Source organism: Abramis brama (genome assembly GCF_963993115.1).
Source record: "Abramis brama genome assembly, chromosome: 10".
NCBI classification, from domain to species: domain Eukaryota; kingdom Metazoa; phylum Chordata; class Actinopteri; order Cypriniformes; family Leuciscidae; genus Abramis; species Abramis brama.
In genome coordinates this window covers 32,382,206-32,403,979 of record NC_139972.1, presented here as the reverse complement: position 1 = coordinate 32,403,979, position 21,774 = coordinate 32,382,206, and the positions used below count along the sequence as shown (strand labels likewise).

The 21,774-nt window shown below is 36.1% G+C and overlaps 1 protein-coding gene across 8 annotated transcripts in view; it reads right to left on the bottom strand.

Moving 5' to 3' along the window:
• The window catches only part of fndc3a (fibronectin type III domain containing 3A), a 95,640-nt gene that overhangs the window by 8,878 nt on the left and 64,988 nt on the right, over positions 1–21,774 (bottom strand). For all 8 annotated transcript variants that reach the window (XM_084126678.1, XM_084126681.1, XM_084126679.1 and 5 more), the window contains 16 exons: positions 19,229–19,398; positions 18,965–19,024; positions 17,624–17,762; positions 17,476–17,529; positions 16,739–16,863; positions 16,046–16,220; positions 14,909–14,995; positions 10,695–10,833; positions 10,399–10,467; positions 10,203–10,321; positions 8,771–8,876; positions 6,514–6,689; positions 6,269–6,382; positions 3,266–3,415; positions 1,564–1,916; positions 465–677 (listed from right to left, as the gene is read on the bottom strand). In XM_084126678.1, the coding sequence (XP_083982804.1) occupies positions 465–677; positions 1,564–1,916; positions 3,266–3,415; positions 6,269–6,382; positions 6,514–6,689; positions 8,771–8,876; positions 10,203–10,321; positions 10,399–10,467; positions 10,695–10,833; positions 14,909–14,995; positions 16,046–16,220; positions 16,739–16,863; positions 17,476–17,529; positions 17,624–17,762; positions 18,965–19,024; positions 19,229–19,398 (2,249 nt within the window). The remainder of the gene's footprint in view (positions 1–464; positions 678–1,563; positions 1,917–3,265; positions 3,416–6,268; positions 6,383–6,513; positions 6,690–8,770; positions 8,877–10,202; positions 10,322–10,398; positions 10,468–10,694; positions 10,834–14,908; positions 14,996–16,045; positions 16,221–16,738; positions 16,864–17,475; positions 17,530–17,623; positions 17,763–18,964; positions 19,025–19,228; positions 19,399–21,774) is intronic.

Sequence of the window (21,774 nt, the reverse complement as noted above, 5' to 3'; positions counted from 1 at the left end):
GAGAAGTTTCCGAAATGTAGTTGATTTGACACGGAATGACCCTGATGCCGTTTTGCTCATAATTGTTTATGCAATTTACAGATCGAGGGTGTTCACACTTGTAGTTCAGTTCTTTTGGTTCTTTTGGAAAAAACTGGAATGTTTGAGCATTCTGTCCTTTTTAGAGTTGCATCTTGACATCATGTCCTGTTTTTGGTTCATTTAGATGTCTTTGGTCCATGTTGTGTTCATATTTAATTCGCACCGCACCAGAGTTCATTTTGAAGCGGACAGAGACACATAATCACTCCCATTGCAAAACGCTAACTTGGGGGGATAAAAATCTTTGTTAAAATTAAAATAGTTATATTTCAAGACATAAGAACTGACATCGCCTCAACCCCAATCTTACCGACGCCAAACTTGTGAATGGTAATGTATAATTGGCTGATTTGAACAAAGGCACAAATAATGTAGCAACTTACCTCCCATTTCTATCCTCCATTTGGAGATGGTACTGTAGGGAATCGGTGGGTTGGGCCTTGGCCGGGCCGTCGCCCCACTTGAGCCTGAGGGTCTGGTGGCTGGAGGCGGTGCACTCCAGACGGGGAGGGAGGGGTGGCAGTGGCTTGGTCTTCAGTTTAAAGGTGTGACTAAAGGGTCCTGCACCCAGACTATTCAGAGCCTGGATCCTTATCCTTCAAACACACAAACACAAGATTCATTCAGTCACAGCTGGGCTTATTATAGCTTGGAATAATTCAGATTTATTTTTTTTATTTTTTTTAAAGAAAATATGCCCACCAAAGCTGCATTTATTTGATCGAAAAATACATCAAACAGCAATATTGTGAAATATTACTACAATTTAAAATAACAGTTTGATTAATTCGATTAAATTGTGATTAAATTTTAAAATATAATTTATTCCTTTGATCAAAGCTGAATTTTCAGCATCATTACTCCAGTCTTCAGTGTCACATGATCCTTCAGAAATCATTCTAATATGATGATTTGATGCTCAAGAAACACTGACCATGTGACTGGAGTAATGATGCTGAAAATACAGCTTTAGTCACAGGAATACATTACATTTTAAAATTAGAGCTGTTGGTTTAACACGTTTATTTGGTGTGATTAATTATGAAAAAAAAAAAAAAAACATGTTAAACTTAAAATTATTAACGCTTTTAACGCACCCCGCCCCGGACCCAGACCTGTACATCATCTTACATTACATGCAGTTTAGTTACGTAAATAATGTAGAAGCCTATAAATGCAGTAAAAAAGCCACTAAAATTGAAGATATGAGGGGTTTTTGTCTTATATTTGTATCATATGATATAGTTTACCAATATCACATGAGCAAGAGTGCTGTTTATTTGACGGATAATATTATATATTAGGGGTGGGCGATATGACCAAAATCTTACGAAACGAAACAAGTTATTTTATTTCATGATAATGATATATATCACGATATATACAGAATAGTTCATTCGAGTCATTCACTCGCAAAAGACTATACTGGTCACACTGCATGTTTGCTGTTGCCAGTGTTTTGTGCCACAGATTTCGTTGTACCTGTAGGTGGTGTCGGGCTGCAGATTCTGGATGATGTATTTGGTTACGGGCCCTGTAAGGATGGGTTGTTTCTCTCCCAGGTCGATCAGGTAAGACGTGATCTCTGATCCGTGATCACACGGCGCCTCCCAGCGCAGCCCGAGGCAGGTGGACGGAGAGTAGAGGAGAGGAGTGGCCTCTTCATCCTCCTCTTCCTCCTCCTCCTCATCCTCCTCCCTCTCCGTAGTCCTGCACTCCACTCTCATCTCGGACTCGCGGAGAGCGTGGACACTGCTGACCATCGCTGGCACAGAGCAGGGCGTCTGGCAGAGCACAGCGTCGCTGAAGAGCCCCACGCCGGCTACATTCACCGCCTGAGGCACAAATCACAGTCAGTGACTAGAGGTTCAACAGGCCTGAGAAGAACATCAAAGAAACCTTTCATCTTTAACCTTCAGTTCATGCAAAGACACAGCAAACGTGTTAGAAAACGAAACAAAAAGTAAATACAAAAAAAGAAAAAAAAAAGTTACAAAAAGCAAATACAAGAAAACGAAAGGCAAAACCAAACAAAAAGCAATTACAAAAAACTAAATAATAGGCATTTAAGCCATGCCTCTGTAATGCAAAGACACAACAAAAGTGTTAGAAAACTAAACAAAAAGCAAAAACAAAAAAACATCTACAAAAAAAATTAACGCAAAACAAAAATCAAATACAAGAAAACAAAACAAAAAGCAAAAACAAAAAACGTACAAATTTTTTTTATAGCAAAACAAAAATCAAATACAAGAAAACAAAACTAAAAGCAAAAAACGTACAAAAAAAATGAACGAACGCAAAACAAAAATCAAATACAAGAAAATTAAACAAAAAGCAAAAACAAAAAGACATGTAAAAAAAACGAATGAACAAAACAAAAATCAAATAGAAGAAAACAAAAAGCAAATACAAAAAACTAAACAAAAAGCAAAAACAAAAAAAACATGTACAAAAAAAATGAATGAACGCAAAACAAAAATCAAATACAAGAAAACAAAACAAAAAGCAAATACAAATAACTAAATAATATGCACTAATCACACTTAGTGACTAAAGTTTGAACAGGCCTGACAAGACCATCAAGTACACCTTTAATCTTTAACCTTCATTTAGTGGATTCTAGCAGAGCCAGCAGAAAACTCAAGACTAATTATACTAGACTAACAGTAAATGCACTGAAAAAGAAAAATGTAATGCATCAATTATAGAATTGATTAACTCATTCTGATTTTTGTAACACCAAACTATTTCAAACTCCGTTCCTAAAACTGAATTAGAATTGTATCACTCTAGTAAATCTGCAGCAACAGTCAGGGATTGAGCTTTTTTATATATATAATTACAAACTGTACCAATGAACAAAATTTCAGCCAACAATTAGTAGACAACAGCCCTCAATACAGTAATAAAGAGCTTATTTTAAAGCCCACAGAAGAAAAAAAAAAATCTATATTTGTCTGTCAACACTGGGTGGCGCTGACAATATAAAGTTGGCACTTGCCCAGTCATCTAATATTTATGAATCATCAAGCTGATTGTTTTGCACTTACGGGAAGTAAAAGCATAATCAGCCACCAGACTGCTATTTCCTGGTTTGTTATGTCATATCTTGCCATTAACAGCTCAAACATACAGTGTTTTGGCAGAAATAAGCATGTGTATGACAGCGTTAGTTTCTCACCTGGACTCTGCAGAAGTAGTTGGTGGCAGGCAGCAGCCCCCTCATCTCATGGGACAGTGCAGCACCGGTGTAACACAGCTGCATACTGCCCTCTGCCGCCCCCCACTCCAGGCGATACTCGGAGACCGCCGCTCCGTTACAGGCAGGGGCCTGCGGGGGTGCCAAACACGTGTGAGAGAGAATAAACACCACAGAAAAAGCAATCAAAAAATATACAAAACAGAACAAAACTAAACAAAAACACCAAAAAACTAAACAAGATTAAAAACAAAAAACAAATGTAAACAAATAAAAAGCAAAAACACCAAACAAAATTAAACAAATAAAAATAAAAAGAACCAAAAAGCAATAAAAGCACTACAAAACTACTTAAGGGGGGAAAAGTTTTCATCTATGATATTATTTAAATAAAAGCTCATAGCCAAAAACAAACTGAAAAATATATTTAAAAAAAAAATTATATTGCAGAAAAAAATATGCTACAAATTAAAAATTAAACACTCAAATCACTCGAATTAAATTCTGATGTAGTCGTGTTATTTTAAGATCAAGTTTTTATTAATATTTTAAGTAAGATTTTATTTTTATAAAATCTAATTTTTGTATTAATTTTAATTATTCTGTTTTTTGTTGTTGTTGTTTTTTGTTAATGTAATAGTTTTAGTAATTTTGTTTCATGTTTTTTATTTATTTATTTATTTATTTTTAAATATGTCTATATATTTTTTATTAAGTTTTTGTTGGCAACTAGCTAAAATCAAATAAGTTTAAGTTTCAAAGTGTATAATAAAAAATAAAATAAAAATTATATATATATATATATATATATATCTATATATATATATATATCTATATATATATATATATATATATATATATATATATATATATATATATATATATATATATATATATATATATATATCTATATATATATATATATATCTATATATATATATATATATCTATATATATATATATATATATATATATTTATGTGTGTGTGTATGTATATTTTTATTTTTTCAGTTAATGTTTCATTATCAAGTAATGGGTTTTTTTTTTTTTATGATGTAAGTTAACGGTAATAACCGTTATTCACTCACAGCAAAATAATTTGCTAAAATGAACCTGAACTCTCAAAGGTACTAAGGAGTTGCTTGATACAGTAAGAAAACTTTGCATCATGGGCAGTGGCGGAGCCAGAGGGGGGTCCGGGGTGGCACTGGACACCCCTGACATGCGATTGGCCACCCCGGGTGCCACCCCAAAATTTTATTTGCTACTGGCAGTTGCTGATGCTGATTTAAAAAAAAAAATTACGTTCGCCTGCAGCGCGGCGCGCGCGCAGTTTTCAAACGGACGAGCAGAGGACGAGAGATGGTTGCAAGATAGGCTACCGAACTTCACCGAATAAGAAAACATCATATTTGAAGTAAGTTTTCAAGGTTTAGCATCAGGGTGGTTTGCTCCGAATAGCCTACATTAGGCCTAATACACGCATATGCAGTACCTTGCCGTGTGTACGTTACAGTATACAAATGTTCTTCTAGCTAATGTGAGGATAGGAGATCAAAACAGGCAAAGAATAGCAGAAACAAGTGATATCATAATGCGATCACTATAGGACTATGAAGCTTTATGGGTGTAGGGTGTTGATGGACATAAATCATGATGGAAAAAAAATGCGATTTTCTCAGCTTTTTGCTCATGTTGCTTTTTATGAAACTTGCCAACATTCAAGTGTTGATAAAAAAAGACGCACAAAGCTAGAATAAAACAATTTTTTGTCTGTTCATTCTTTTGGTATGTTCAGATATTAATACAACAAAATATTCTGGGGTGCCATGAAATTGTGAAAATTACCAAAAACACCTTTTTTTTTTATATAGGCTACTGCGAGAAAGAGTTAAGATAAAAATGTTGGTAATTGGATGATGATTAGAATATAAATATGATTGGAATCATATTTTAAATTTGTCATATTTTTGAACAGGGTCAATTAAACATGAAAAGAAAGGGAGAGATATCAGAGTACTTTTTAAATAAGCACAAACATAGTCCAGTCATTTTATGAAAAAAGGTTGAACAAATTGCAACAGAAGCAAACTCAAATAATTTTGTATCCTCAATTTGTCCTGAGTAAGGAAAAAAAGTCTAGAAGAATCCCATTAGGGGAAAGTTTCGAAAACTGTTTCTGGGGATTCACTTTTTATTTTACCTTTTGTCCTTTGCATTCTCCTTACCATTGTCTCCTGTTCTTCCCTCAGACTCGTCCCCCAGAAACAGTCCCACAGACCCAGTCCCAAACCCAATCTCTTGCTTCTGTTTAGTTTGCTTCTGTTGCAATTTGTTCAAGGTTGACCCCCATTTTGGCTTAAAATGACTAACAGGCAGATCAGGTGCAAACAGACCCCAGCCCTTGCATCACCACTGGCTAGTCAGAGTCAGTGTGGTCAGACTTCAGGACCAGCAACAGGTCAGAGCATCTACCAGACACAGGCAGTCAATCACATACACAATTCATGAATTTAAGTTGAGATGATTTTGCCAGATTAAAAGGATAGTTCACCCAAAAATGAACACAAAAAAATAATTATATTTAGAAAGAATAATTATAAATTATTGTAAAGAAAGAATTATGTTGTATTAAATCTTCCTAGGATAAGATTTTATATTGATGGGCAATACAATTGTTTACATTTTTCAAGTACAATTAAAAAAACAGTTTTTTTTTGTAAATGTGAGTTTATTTGTAAATGCAGCAGTAGGCCTACATAACAGACACATGCTACGGTATCTTATCTCCTTGGTGCTTAAGCTTTGTTTTCTGCAAATATTTTGGATGTTCAACACTTATAGACACAAACAGAGTGACCCAATTCCTTCCATAAGCTTTTCCACTGTGTGTGTACTGTGTACCCCCGAAAGTAGCAGTGGCCACCCCCTGGCCACCCCATGTATAAAACTCTAGTTCCGCCACTGATCATGGGATATTCTCACCTCCCAGCTGACCACAGCACACGTGGGTGATTTACAGGTGAAACAAGGGGCCCGACACGTCTCAGGGGCCCCCGGACCTGTCGTGACCTCAGAGCGCTCCGAGAAAGGGCCGTACTGTTGAACGCAAACAAAAATATGAAACAACTTGCTAGCTGACACAAACATATATGTGGCGCATTTTATGGAAAGAGCATTATTAGCAACTATGAAACAAAGTCTGTGACATTTGTACGGCTTGCGCTCACCCCAGCTTTGTTGGCAGCTCTGATCCGGAAAGCGTAGGTCCTGCCGGGCAGTAAACTGCCCACTGTGCAGTCCAGTTCACAGCCCTGGTACACTTCCCTGCTCTCTTCCACCTGCGGAGCGAACATTTCCACGCTGTACGAAGACACTGCACTTCCTCCATCCACCAGAGGGGGCGCTGACAGATGCAACGAGAGAAAGCGTTTAGATTAGGGCTGTCAAAGTTAGCGCGTTAATAACGCGTTAACGCAAAATCATATTAACGGCACTAATTTTTTTAACGGGCTATTAACGCAGCGCATATTTTCTGTTTGACCCGTGGCCCAACCCCTAGTTAGAGAAATGGAGATACACAGTGTTGGCAACTTAGCGACATTGCAGACCCCTTTAGCGATTTTTTTTCCTTCAACAAAGCGCCCAAACCTTATTTAGTTTCTGAGAACGGTACCGCACTGCTGTCTCAGCACGCGCGCGCGCCTCTCTCTCTCTCTGCGTCTCGCGCGGAGCAGCGCTTTAATTCAGTTAAACAGGTATTATGTTGCTTCTCTAATTTTACAAATATACACGGATATTGTCTTTAGCTTATGTGTATTTGATTTCACCAGACGACGGCTCGATTATCAGAATTTTTGTGCAGTTTAACGTCTTGGAAGGGAGAGCTGGTTATGTTTATTGGGTCGCGTTTCAGTCACCATTTCATATTCATTCCGTTGTTTGACAACAGAAACAGTAAAATATACCAATGAAAACAGTTTTATTGAGAATTTAGCTTCATCAAAATGGGCACAGAGAGATACAAACTACAATGTAATAATAAATGCTAAATGTACATTTAGCATTTTCAGAAGAGCTGCCCTGTCATGCAAAAATCTAAACATTTTTTGTTAGTAAATTGCTCAGTGCAAAGAAAGAGAAGTAATGGGAACATGGTATTTCTTTGTTCTTTCTACATTTGTCTAATAGACATGAACAAGTTCTTTGAAATAACATCTATGACCTTTGAAACATGTCTCATCTTCATGCTCTATATTCACTATGGTTTCAATAATAAACATACATTTGCATAAAGCATCTATATTTATCCATGCCCACGTTGATTAGAGTATTACAAACTTGAAAAGTATTAATTTAAGGTATATTTAGAACAAATAAAAAAATGTGCGATTAAATGCGATTAATCACGAGTTAACTCACGACAATCATGTGATTAATCGATTAAAAATTTTAATCGATTGACAGCCCTAGTTTAGATGCATCAATCATTCTCCCTCTCAAACACACACGTATCTGAAATACCACGTATTCAGCAAGGACACATTAAATCGATCAAAAGTGACAGTGAAGAATTTTACATTTTTACAAGACAAATTAAATGATCTGCTCTGAAAAATAAATATCCTGAAAAATACTTTATCACAGATTCCACAAAAAATAAAGCAGCACAACATTGATCATTTAAAATGCTTGATTTCTCAAAGATCATGTGACACTGAAGACTGGAGTAATGATGCTGAAAATTCAGCTTTACATAATAGGAATAGATTACATTTAAAATTATTTAAATTTCACATCATAACCGTTTTTTTTTTTTTTTTTTAATGGAAGCTTGTTTCTGCCACCACAAACATTACAAAAGGTAATTGCAACTTGTCTCATAATTCAGATTTTTTCCTTCACAATTGCGAGTTTATATCCTGCAATTCTGACACTCCCACCCACTTTTCTGTAAAAGTCGCAATTACAAAAACAAGCTTGCATATACTTTACTATATTTTTGATCAAATAAATGCAGCATTAATGATCATAAGAGACTTCTTTTAAAAACATAAAAACATTATTCTAAACTTTTAAAGAGCAGTGTACAGTGTTGGGGGTAATGCATTACAAGAGAAAAGTAATCTGATTACATAACTTGCATTACAAGTAACTAATAAAGTAACTCATTAGTTTTATATTTACAACAAAATAAGTTAATTTTGCAATTGCTTGTTTAAAAAACAAACAAGCAAGCCCCGCCCAGGTGAGAAAAAGTAATGCAAAGTAACAGAACGCATTACTTTCCATAAAAAAGTAACCAAGTAATGCAATTAGTTACTTTTTTCAGGAGTAACGAAAGATTGTAATAACCTACATTTAATAGTAACTTTCCCTAACACATTTATGTGAAATACATCATTCAAGCCCCCTCCCCCCGATTAGCCGCAAATACATACTTAATTATTTATATGCAATTAATAAGCACACACAGGCCAAGCTTACCCCAGCGTATCTGCACCTCTCTCGCTTTGGGTTTGCCCACGACCCTGGGCGGCTGACACGGACCAGGAGGAACAGGAGGCGTCTGGACCTGCAAGGCCTCCGTCAACTGAAAACAACAAGCATGAGAAATCAGAAAGACTGGCGAATCTTGACCACTTTAATGGTGTTCCCCCTCCTGGACGAGAAGAGTGCGTGTGTGTGTGTGTGTGTGTGGGCACCGGCTGAAACACAGACAGCAGACCACAGCCATGTGAGCATCCCAGACGCTGCCAACATGAGTCATAGCTGTGCGCTGGCAAGTCCCGCATGCAGATATACATCTGTAAACCGCCAACAGTGACATCACAGCTGGGATCAGAAGACGGAGGAGAGAAATTACTCTCTTACAGCCGCTTGCCAAAAGCACTCTGTGATGATGACGTCAGCCCGGCGTTTACAATGTGTCTGGACATTTTTATTACAAAATAATTTGTGACAATGTGAATAGTGACTTGAGACAGTTAACATTGTTAGTTCGAACACATCCCAAAACTCTTTTCAAACATGAGTTATTAATGCGTGGTTATTCGGCTACGATCGAGGCTACTTCAAATATTAAAAGCATGCATTTTTTTTTTAAACAACTGTAATGCTAATTTTAATTTTGTAATGCTTTAAAGAATTACACTTATTTTGATGTGTTGACAGCACATGTAAAGTACTTGATTATAATTTTAACTGTACTGTTATTTGATATCACATTGAAAGTTATGTACTAAACTGCAACTTCAATACAAATGTGTAACTAAAAATATATTAAAATACACGACATACGAGTTTGAATAGAAATGACATTCAAGTATATTTTAGTTTACCATAAATACACTTCAACCATATGTCAAAGACAACAGAATTATGAAATTATATATATAAAGATACTTAAATCCTATCAGATAGTTGCATTTAATATAAAATTCAACTTTAATATATGAATATATCCACAATAAGTGCTTTATTAAAATTATGCTAAAAACACAAGGGACTCACAGACATGAAGACACCCCAAAATAAAAGTTTGTGTTTACATAATATGTGTACTGTGTATAATTATTTAGTATATATAAATAAACACATGCATGTATATATTTGAGATATATAACATTTTCTCAAATATATACATGCATGTGTGTGTATTTATATATACTAAATAATTATACACAGTACACATATTATGTAAACACAAACTTTTATTTTGGATGCGATTAATCGTGATTAATCGTTGCAGTCCTATAACATTGCTAGCACTATAAAGCTCAGTGTTAGAGTGGTGGGACATTCTCATTCTAGAGAGCATTTCATTGGCCAATATTTTGTATAGGCGATATGAGCGATATGAGCAAAGGTTTAACATGGCACTAAGAGGACTAAGGAAGGCATGATTTGTGTGACATACCGGGCTCTCGCCTCCCGCACTGATGCAGTGAACTCTAGCCTGGTATGAACATCCTGGGCTCAGACCGTCACAAACACACTCCATAGCCGAACCGCTGTACACCTGATTCCAAGAAGACCCTGAAAACACACACACAATCAGTGAAATAACCGTAATAATAACAGAAAGCACACCAGGAAACCTCAGTGGAACGTACCACATAACCCTTCAGACAACTCCACCACATACTTCGTCACATCTGAGCCGCCACTGTCTTTGGGAGGCTCTGAGGGGAAACCACAAAAAACATCCTTAGTATTACTTAGTAGTACAACTTCAGCTAGTTCTTGATACTGAGGTACATTACATTTTAATTTCATCAGTTTAGTTGCCTAGCAGGAAAATTTAGTCGCATATGCGAGTGATTTACTCGCATTGTAAAGGGTTTTATGAGGACTAAATTAAAGATGATGTTTTTTTCTGTGATGTGTGATCGTAACATGCTGAACTGACCCCAGGTCAGGCGGAAACTGGTCGGGTGAGGTTTGCCCTTCACAGCGAGTCTGCAGGGGCAGCTCGGCCTATCAGGGGCCGTGGTGAACTCGGACACAGCGCTGGGGTTACTCTTCCCTTCCGCGTTATAGGCCACAACCTGCAATGATGAAAAAGAAAAAGAAAAAATTAGGCAGAGTGTGTGTGTGTGTGTGTGTGTGTGTGTGTGTGTGTGTGTGTGTTGGTTCATTAATGATTCAAAATGTCACAATGCAAAAAATCTGAATGGTCCTAAAAATAGGCTTCATTATGACTCAAACAAACACTGGGTTCAGAGGAAATGCAAATCTCTAGGGCCTTTTAAAAGCCTTTATATTCACCACCGAATTTATCTCGCTCAGAAAGAGTTTTTTCCCCTGACAAAAGTGCAGGATGAGGAAGCGTTTCGCGGTTAGGAAATGAACGGTGGTGTTGTGATGTCATCTGTCACAGTAATTGTCAGTAATTGGGGATGCGAGCTCTCGGCAGGTAATCAGCTCCTCTCATCAGGACACACGCAGCCGTTCTGAGCGCATTAATACACTTTTGTTTTTGGAAACGAGATTATGATCAAGCACATCCCCTAACGACAGCAGAGAACAGTGACCGATCGCATCAGTGCACCACCTGCTTCATCTCACGGCCACTGGAAAACAGGTGAATCACGACCGGGAGATGAAGAGAGAAAACAAAACTAGAACAAACAACAAAGGAAAGAACAAACAAACTAATGATGGAATGAACAAAAGAAAAACAACAGCAAGATTAAAAGAAGAAAGAGAACTAGAACAATAAAATATGAAATGAGCTAAAAAAACAAACAAAAGGAGGATAGAGCAAGCAAGACAACAAAGAATGAAACAAAAGAAACTGATCATGAAAGAAAATACTTAATGAACAAATGAAGAAAAAAGCTAATCAAAAAAAGAACTAGAAAAAGACTGAAAGAGAAAGAAAATAAATGAAAGACAGCAAGGAAAGAATGAGGACAAAGACAAAAAACAAAACAAGAAAGAAAGAAAAAATGAGCTAACAAAAAAGAAAAAGCAAGCAAGAAAACAAAGAATGAAACAAAACAAACTGATAATGAAAGAAAAAACAAAGGAAAGAGCAATAAAAGACTGACAAGAATAAACAAACAGAAAAGAAAAAAATACTTCTTAATCAAAAATAAAAGAACAAGAAAAGACAAAGAAACCATGAATGAAAGACAGCAAGAAAAGAATGAAGGACAAAAAATGTGCAAAAAAAGAGATTAAAATAACAAACGAAAGAACTAACAAACAGAGAGAGAGAGAGAGAGAGAGAGAGAGAGAAACAAACAAACAAACAAGAAACAACAAAAGAAACAAGCAAATAAGCAACAAAAAAAAAACCCACTAATAAAAAGAAAGAAAAAGCAAACAAACAAACAAAAAAGAAAGACAAACAAAAGAAACAAACAAACAAACAAGCTGACAAAATACAAAATAAGTGGACACTCAAGGAGTCACACATCCAGTATAGTCACGAAGGCAAGCAGCCAGTGCGGGTGTGTGTTAGTGAGTGAGTGAGTGTGTGTGTGTGTGTGTGTGTTTCTCGCCCTGAAGCGGTACGTGGTGCTCCTGTGGAGGTTTCTGACGGTGTGTGATGGTCAAGTCAAGTCAAGTCAAGTATATTTGTATAGCGCTTTTCACAATACATATTGTATCAAAGCAGCTTCACAGTATTAAATTAAAATAATACAACAAGGTTTGTTTCTAGTGGAATTTATTGATTGATACAATTAAATTAAATATCCCCAAAATATCCCCAACTGAGCAAGCCAAAGGCAACAGTGGCAAGGAACCGAAAAACTCCATCAAGTGACCTAATGGAGAAAAAAAAACCTTGGGAGAACCCAGGCTCAGTCGGGGGCCAGTTCTCCTCTGGCATTTATGAACTAGAGGCCGGATTGTAGTTTGAACTGTAAGATTAAAAATATTATATGAATGCCTGGCTGAAGTCTGAAACTGGGAGAGTGAGTCTGAGCAACGAACAGTATCAGGAAGGCTATTCCAGAGTTTTGGAGCTAAATGTGAAAATGCTCTCCTTCCTTTGGTTGATCTGGATATCCTAGGTATGACCAAAAGCCTCGAATTTATTGATCTTAAAGAGCGCGATGGATTATAGGGCGATAGAAGATCCGTTAGATAGACTGGAGCTAAACCGTTTAGGGCTTTATAAGTCAGTAGCAATACCTTGTAATTAATACGGAACTTTATAGGTAACCAATGTAGTGATGATAAAATCGGTGTTATATGATCATATTTTGGTGGCATTTTGGACTAACTGTAGCTTGTTTATTGAGGATGCAGGACAACCAGCTAATAAAGCATTACAGTAATCTAGTCTCGAGGTCATGAATGCATGAACTAACTTTTCTGCATCAGAAACTGATAGCATATTACGTAGCTTAGCAATGTTTCTAAGGTGGAAAAAGGCTGTTCTTGTAACATATGAAATATGATTTTCAAAAGACAGGTTGCAGTCTAGTATAACACCCAGGTCTTTTACTGTAGTGGATAAAGTAACAGGACATCCTACTATGTTAAAGTTGTATTGTGAGAGGTTTTGTGGGTGGTTTTTTGAACCGATAAGTATTACCTCTGTCTTGTCTGGATTTAATAAAAGAAAATTACACGTCATCCAGTATTTTATATCTTTAACACACTCTGTCAATTTGGATAATTTAGCGTTTTCATCCGGCCGTGATGAAATATATATTTGAGTGTCATCAGCATAACAATGGAAACTAATTCCATGTTTCCTTATAATATTTCCAAGTGGCATCATATATATTGAGAATAATAGAGGGCCTAACACAGATCCCTGCGGCACTCCATAATTTACTGGAGTTATGATCGATTTTTCTCCATTTAAATAGACAAAATGGTAGCGGTCAGATAAGTATGATCTAAACCAGCTTAATGCTTGTCCTTGAACACCAGTATAATTTTGTAGATGATCTAAGAGTATTGTGTGATCTATAGCAGGGTTCACCAATCTCGGTCCTGGAGGGCCGCTGTCCTGCAGAGTTTAGCTCCAACCAGCTCCAACACACCTGTTTGAAAGTTTCTAGTATGCCTAGTGAGACCTTGATTAGCTGGTTCAGGTGTGTTTAATTGGGGTTGGAGCTAAACTCTGCAGGACAGCAGCCCTCCAGGACCGAGATTGGTGAACCCTGGTCTATAGTATCGAACGCAGCACTAAGATCAAGTAAAACTAGTATTGAGATACAGCCTTGGTCAGAAGCTAAGAGTAAATCATTTGTAATTTTAACGAGCGCAGTTTCTGTGCTATGATGCGGCCTGAATCCTGACTGAAATTTTTCATAGATGTCATTTTCTTGCAAGAAAGAGCCAAGTTGAGCGGACACAACTTTTTCTAATATTTTAGACATAAATGGAAGATTTGAAATGGGTCTATAATTTGCTAGATTATTATGATCTAATTGTGGTTTCTTAATGAGTGGTTTTATAACTGCCAGTTTAAATGTTCTTGGAACATGACCTAAAGATAAAGACGAGTTAATAATATTGAGAAGAGGCTCTTCCACTACAGGTAACACTTCTTTCAGTAGTTTAGTTGGTATAGGATCTAATAAACATGTTGTTGTTTTAGATGAAGTGATAAGTGTGGTGTGTGTGTGTTTCTCACCCTGAAGCGGTACGTGGTGCTCCTGTGGAGGTTTCTGACGGTGTGTGTTAGTGTGTGTGTGTGTGTGTGTGTGTGTTTCTCACCCTGAAGCGGTCACGTGGTGCTACTGTGGAGGTTTCTGATGGTGTGTGTTAGTTAGTGTGTGTGTGTGTGTGTGTGTGTGTGTGTGTCTGTCTCACCCTGAAGCGGTCACGTGGTGCTACTGTGGAGGTTTCTGACGGTGTGTGATAGTGTGTGTTTGTGTGTGTGTTTCTCACCCTGAAGCAGTACGTGGTGCTCCTGTGGAGGTTTCTGATGGTGTGTGTTTGTGTGTGTGTGTGTGTGTGTGTGTGTTTCTCACCCTGAAGCGGTACGTGGTGCTCCTGTGGAGGTTTCTGATGGTGTGTGATGGTGTGTGTTAGTGTGTGTGTGTGTGTTTCTCACCCTGAAGCGGTACGTGGTGCTCTTGTGGAGGTTTCTGATGGTGTGTGATGGGGTGTGTGTGTGTGTGTGTGTGTGTGTGTGTGTGTGTTTCTCACCCTGAAGCGGTACGTGGTGCTCCTGTGGAGGTTTCTGACGGTGTGTGACAGCTCGTCTCCATCATAACTGGCCTGGAACCCGTAACCCTGTGCAACACATTCATGAGAACACAATCACACACAGTGACTCACAGTGACGCATGAAACAAACCTGGCCTTCTGAAACTGAACCCGAATCTTTCGGGACAATCCTTAGACCCTTCACTAGAAGCCAGCCGACACAGATCGCTGTTTATTACACATGACATGAAGGCTTACTTTAACTCTCAAGTGCCTTGGCTTGATACGTTTTTATGAACATGAATATACATTTGTTTCCATTTTTTCTCAAAACAACTTAGTTATTATTGTCATTTTATGACTAAAATAATTATATTTTAATAATATGATTTAAATAAAAAAAAATACAATGCTTTTAATTGTTTTTTTTTTTGTAGTCAAAAATAAATAAAACAGACATATCTTTTATCAGACATATAGACAAAAAGGTAACACTTTACAATAAGGTTCATTAGTTAATATTAGTTTATGTATTAACTAACATGAACTAACAATGAGCAATACATTTGTTATAGTATTTGTTAATCTTTGTTAACGAAAATACAGTCATTCGCTGCTTGTTCATGCTAGTTCACAGTTTATTAACTAATGTTAACAAGATTTGAATAACTAATGTTAACAAGATCTTAATAATGTATTAGTAAATGTTGAAATTAACAAAGATTAATAAATGCTGTATAAGCGCAGTTCATTATTAGTTCAAGCTAATTAATGTAGTTAACCAATGAACCATTTTGTAAAGTGTTACCGACAAAAATAATATCTGCAGTAAAGAAAAAAAAAAAATAATTGTCAATGTCTACTGCATGTATATGTTAAATTACACAACAGCGTGCTGTACATAGCTGGTTATAAAAAAAAAATTAAAAAAAAATAAAAAAACTTTTTTGTAGGTGTCCAGGATTCATGAGGACAAACTGATGTTTACACTACTATCAGAGATGGAGGATCATACAGTCTGAAAGCAGGGCTGCCTATGGCAACTTCCGTTTCATGCTGACTTGGTATGGGTGTGTGTGTGATGTCTGTGAAAGTGTGTGTGATTTCTGCAAAAGTGTGTGTGAATCTCTCACTCACTGAGCCCTCCTCTTCCATCTCCAGCACGTAGCCGATGTCGTCCTCTTTAGGCGAGCCGGCCGGCCGTTGCCAGCGCACACAGAGCCATGTGACCCCGGGCTGAACCAACTCAGGGCTTAAGGGGGGGGCAGGAACACTGCACGATGTCATGATGTGGACCACTTCACTGAACTCACTACCCAAACAGGAAAACACAGGTAAACCATCGCATTGACATCAAGACAGAAATAATGCTAACACTTTATTTTACAGTGTCCTTGTTACACATGTTACAGTGCCTGTACTAATAACTGTAAATGATGCATAATTACATGCAACTTACCATAACCCTATAGTAAGTGGGTTACACTTTGTTTTAAGGTGTCATTGTTACATTGTAATTATATATTTAAGTATTGAGTAATATTAAGCAACTACATGCACTTACTCTAGGGTTAGTGTAGGATTAGGGTTTGGTTGAGGGTTAGTTGCATGTAATTATGCATAATTTACTGTTATTACTATGGTAAGTACATGCAACGTGTAACAAGGACACTGTAAAATAAAGTGTTACCAAATAATGTGTAACAAAAATATTTTTAAATTATTTCTTCTATTTTATCTGCCATTAGCATGGTTAATTTTTAACTTTTATCACTGTATGACACATTGTTTACGGTCTCCTTCTTCAGGAGCATCCCGACTGATACACACCTGACCCCCATGTCATTTTTGGCTGCCAGCCGGAAGGAATATCTGGAAGCTGTGGAGAGTTTGGTGAGTCTGTACTGCTTCTGAGGGCCGTAGTAGCACTGTTCAAACACAGACGTCCCTTTCCCCTGTTCACAGAGCACAGGATTAGCACTATTCAAACCCAACGTGATTCAACAAGTGAATGAACCAACATTCCAATCAACCAATCAGATTTGAGGGACAAGTTTACAGTTTATGTCAAGTTTAGGCTTACAACCAGGGTTAAGTGCTTCTACATCACTGTTATTCACATATCATTTCCCTCTGATTTTAGGGAGAAGTTGGGTTTGATTAGGACTACATTTTCGGACAGGAATGTTGTTCCAGGATTGACAAAATATGTTGATCCAGGAACATGTCTTACAGACCCCAGATCAGCTGAGGAACTACGTTTTGCATAAATAAAGTCTATTTTTTGGACCATTATTAAAAAAAAGTCACAGTGACTACTTGTTTTGATAATTTAGCACATTTTCCCCTAGCTCTCGATGCCGTACTGCGTCTATTAAAAACAGTGTTTAAATTTAGTACAACAAATACTAATGTATAAATACTATTTGTTCACATTACAGTTATGAAAACTGCTTCATGTTTAATTGTCATGAAAATAAAGCAAAATCTTAAAGTTCCTAAAAATGGGCTTGATCTTTCAATTAAAAAAAGGAAAGGAAAGAAAAGAAAAATGAAAAATAACATACCTCGTCCCACTGAAGAATATAGTTTTGGATTTTGGAACCATTGTCACACGGCGCCTAGGAAGAAGTATTTTTGTGAATGTTCTGCACTTAATGTCAGTTTTGACCATGCAGCGTGGGATTGCTGAGATGTGAATGTGTTACTGCACACCTTCCACTGCAGGACGAGGCTGCTCTTGGTGCCGCTGGCTTTGCGTGGAGGGCTGGGTGTATCGGGCTCACAGCTCAGAGTGGTGAAGCTCACAGGCTCTGAAGGGATGCCTTGTAAACAGTTACACATGGCCTGGACCCTAAAAACACACACACTTATATCAGTATACAGAGACAGTGTACAAATACCAATATTAAACAAAAGAATAGTTTTAGAATGAATTTTATTTTTAAAGAATCTTTAAAGAATTTTTAAAAATGTAATATTTTATTTTGTTTAATGAATTTACATTCTTATAACTAACATACCTATATTATTATTATTTTATTTTATTATTATATAACTATATTATTACTATTAGTAGTAGTATTAATATAACTACATATTCATTTAAACTATATATATATATATATATATATATATATATATATATATATATATATTTTTTTTTTTTTTTTTTTTTTTAAATAACATTATTTATAAAGAAACTAAGTATAACTAAGTATAACTACTAAGTATAATATTATTAATAATATATTAACTTTAAATGTAACCATATATTTTTGGTTTAGTTATATTTAACTACATGTATAAAGAAAATGTTTTTATGAAGAATTTACATTCTTATAACAACTATATTTTTATTAATATTATTATATTATTATTTTAACAACATTCTTTAACAAATATAACTATAATTAATAAATAATTTTATTTATGAAAACATTCATTTATAATCGATAAATATTTTGTCTTAATAATAATATATTATTTAATAATATAGTTATTTTAATATTTTAAAACTACATTATAAAGAATTATTATAAAGAAAATTAGATTTTTAAATAATTATTTATATAATATAGCTAATATAACTACATTCTCATTAAGAATAAAACTATACATTACTATAACTATAACTTTAAATGAAACTATATTTTTAGCTATATTTAACTACACATAAATAAATCTATATTATTATAATGAACATAACTATATTATGATTATAACTACATATTCATTTTTAATAAATACAACTATATTAAGAATTTTATTTATGAAAATAATTTTCTTATAACTAATATAATAATAATAATAATAATAATAATAATAATAATAACAACAATACAACTTTACATTATTTATAAAGAATTATTAATATAATATAGCTAATCTCCATTCACTTTCATTGTATGGAATAGAGCAACTTGAACAATGAGTTTTAATCAAGATGAGGGTGAGTGAAAAACAAACAACTGTCGATTTGACTGAGCATCACTGTAAAAACAATTCAGATTCTGATAATGTGGTGTGTGCATTTCAAAGTCAAAAACCACAGACCTGACGTGGTAGTCTGTTGCTGGTCTTAAGTCTTGTAAGGTTGCACTTAGTTCCACACCACTGACACAAGCAAGAGACAAAGAAAAGAAAACATTAGTAGTACCGTTGCAGACCGTACACATTCAAAACAACTTGCTCTCCAGGGTTGATCTAGAGCTGCAGATGTCAGGTGAACTGCTGATGACCTTTAGCAAACCACAGAAAACATCAGCGAGTTCCTCAACTGCACCCACATCCTGCCCAGTGACACACACACACGCTCACCTGTGGGCGGCCTTGTACTTCCCGTCCTTGCCGTTATACGAAACCGAGACCTCGTACGTAAGGCTGGGCTCCGCGGGGACTTCTTCTCCCTCTTTGGGCTCCTCGTCCCCTTCTGTCCGTGACGGGGCCACCCAACTCAAACTGGCCCCTCTGGCCTGGATGTCCGTCACCTGACGACGACACAAGAGGACAACCGTTTTTACATGCAGAAACTGATAGAAAGAAAGAAAAGCGATTTAACCGAGCTAGTTTTGAATTCAACTTCTATTAGATGTGGCACAGATCTTGAATTATCGTTTGATTAGAAGTAAAAATGTAATCTTAAATAATAACATAATAACAATAATAAATTGTTAAATCCAACTACTTTCATTATTGCAATAAAAAAAAGGTTTAATATATTGACAAGATTGCAGATGCTAATTTTTTGTATTAATTTGTATTGAGTTCAATAACATTATTTAGATTTATTATTTGAGATTACATTTAAATGATTCACTTTCTAATGTCTTTATCTCTTTCCCCACCAGCATTTATTTTTTTTAAGTTGCCAGCCACCGCCAGCATTTTTTATCCTTTTCACAAAAGTTTCATGGCACCCAGAATATTTTGTTGCATGAATATCTTAACATACAATATATCAAAAGAAAAGCTTCTGCTTTGAAACAAAAATGCTTTATGCAATCTCTTTTATCAACACCTGAATGTGGGTAAGTTTTATTAAAAAAAGGCAACGTTTGAGAAAATATTGTCAAAGATTATGTCCGAATGGGATTCAGAACGATGATCAAAACATAGATGTAGTAGATCGAGTCCATCAACACCCACAAAGCTTCACAGTCCAATATAAAAACTAATATAGTAACAATAGTGCCTTTGCTAGACAAAACTTCTTAGGTTTGAAATCTACTCTACGTTTGTTGTCTAAGAACATTTTGGTTGTATTGCCTGTAAACTTGCATTGATTGGGTTTCTGGCCCAAGTCTCGGTAATTATGCAAAACTAACTCGTGAAAATCTTTAAAATTGATGGTTCTTATTTCCAATATCTCTTTTCCTACTTTTCTTATAACGAATCTTGTTCCATTTTGTCAAGCCTCTCAAAATGTATTAGCTGGATTTTTGGTTTTCGCCACCATTACGTCCAAACAAAAGAGTTGAATAAAAGATGGAAGTCAGTTGACAAAGCAAAGGAAATATCAGTAGAATTCTCTGCAAACTTGTATAGAATGAGTTTCTGGCCCAAGTCTGGTCTCGTTAAGTAAATTTAAGGATGAGCTAAACTACATATTGTCATAACTAACTTGTCAGAAAGTTGCCTGACCAACTAATGGTTTCAAGAAAGCCCTGAATAATAGGGCTTGCATAGACTCCTTGTACCATGTCTTATTTTGCCTATGATTGCCAAAAAACATTGGGCTATCAATTAATAAGCACTTGACAAAATATTATGTCTTTTTTTAACCGTAACAAATCATAAGTACTTGAGTAACTCTGGTATTGTTTAGATAATTAACAAACAAGAAAAAATCAGTAGTCCTGCAACCCCAACTGCACAATATGGCTAATTTCAGGTCGCGTCCTCTAGACCAGGGTTCACCAATCTCGGTCCTGGAGGGCCGCTGTCCTGCAGAGTTTAGCTCCAACCCCAATTAAACACACCTGAACCAGCTAATCAAGGTCTCACTAGGCATACTAGAAACTTTCAAACAGGTGTGTTGGAGCTGGTTGGAGCTAAACTCTGCAGGGACAGAGATTGGTGAACCCTGCTCTAGACAGACGAACGGAAATCTGTTTGTAAACGTGATGCACGAGGACAGCCAAGGGACTGTATACGCAGATGAAAAGGAAAAAATGTAAATGAGTGAAAACTGATGTAACAAGATGCGTGATAACCAAATGTGAAGCCATTTTGTTGTGTTCAACTGATTTCAGAGGTTAATTGTTTCCTGGGGCGAACTGACTATATATTTAACTACACGCACTTGTTTATGTGGGAAATACATGCGTCTGCTTGTTTCGCCTGGAAAGTGTCACTTTAGTTTATTTTAATGACGTGGTGCCTCCCCTCCGGAACAAAAGAGAACTCCTGTTATGCAAGAGGGAATATTTTTAGCTTTATTCCAGTTGAGAAACAAGTGTCTCCTTTAGTTATGGATGCATGACTGTGTACCTTTCGGGTTTTCAGACAAGAATAGCTGAAGCTAGCGTGCATTACTGAGACAAAACTGACTTAAAAAGAACCTATTTATCTGTGCCTCGCGGGGAACGATTCTCTCCTCTACACTTTTCTCAATGCTTGAGCCGTGGAAATAATCAGTCCATTACTGATGCAACTGATCTACATGAAGCTGACCGATGTGTTTGACTTATCATTCTGAGCAGGCAAATCAAGTCAATAAATAACGCACCGTTTTATGAGCGGTGAGGTCAACATACTTTGTGAAAATTAACATTAACCTGCATTTGCTTAATTTTTGCATCATAAATTTAGGGAAAATTGGTTATTAATGCAAAACTTAGGCTACTCTTGTAGACATTTTTAAT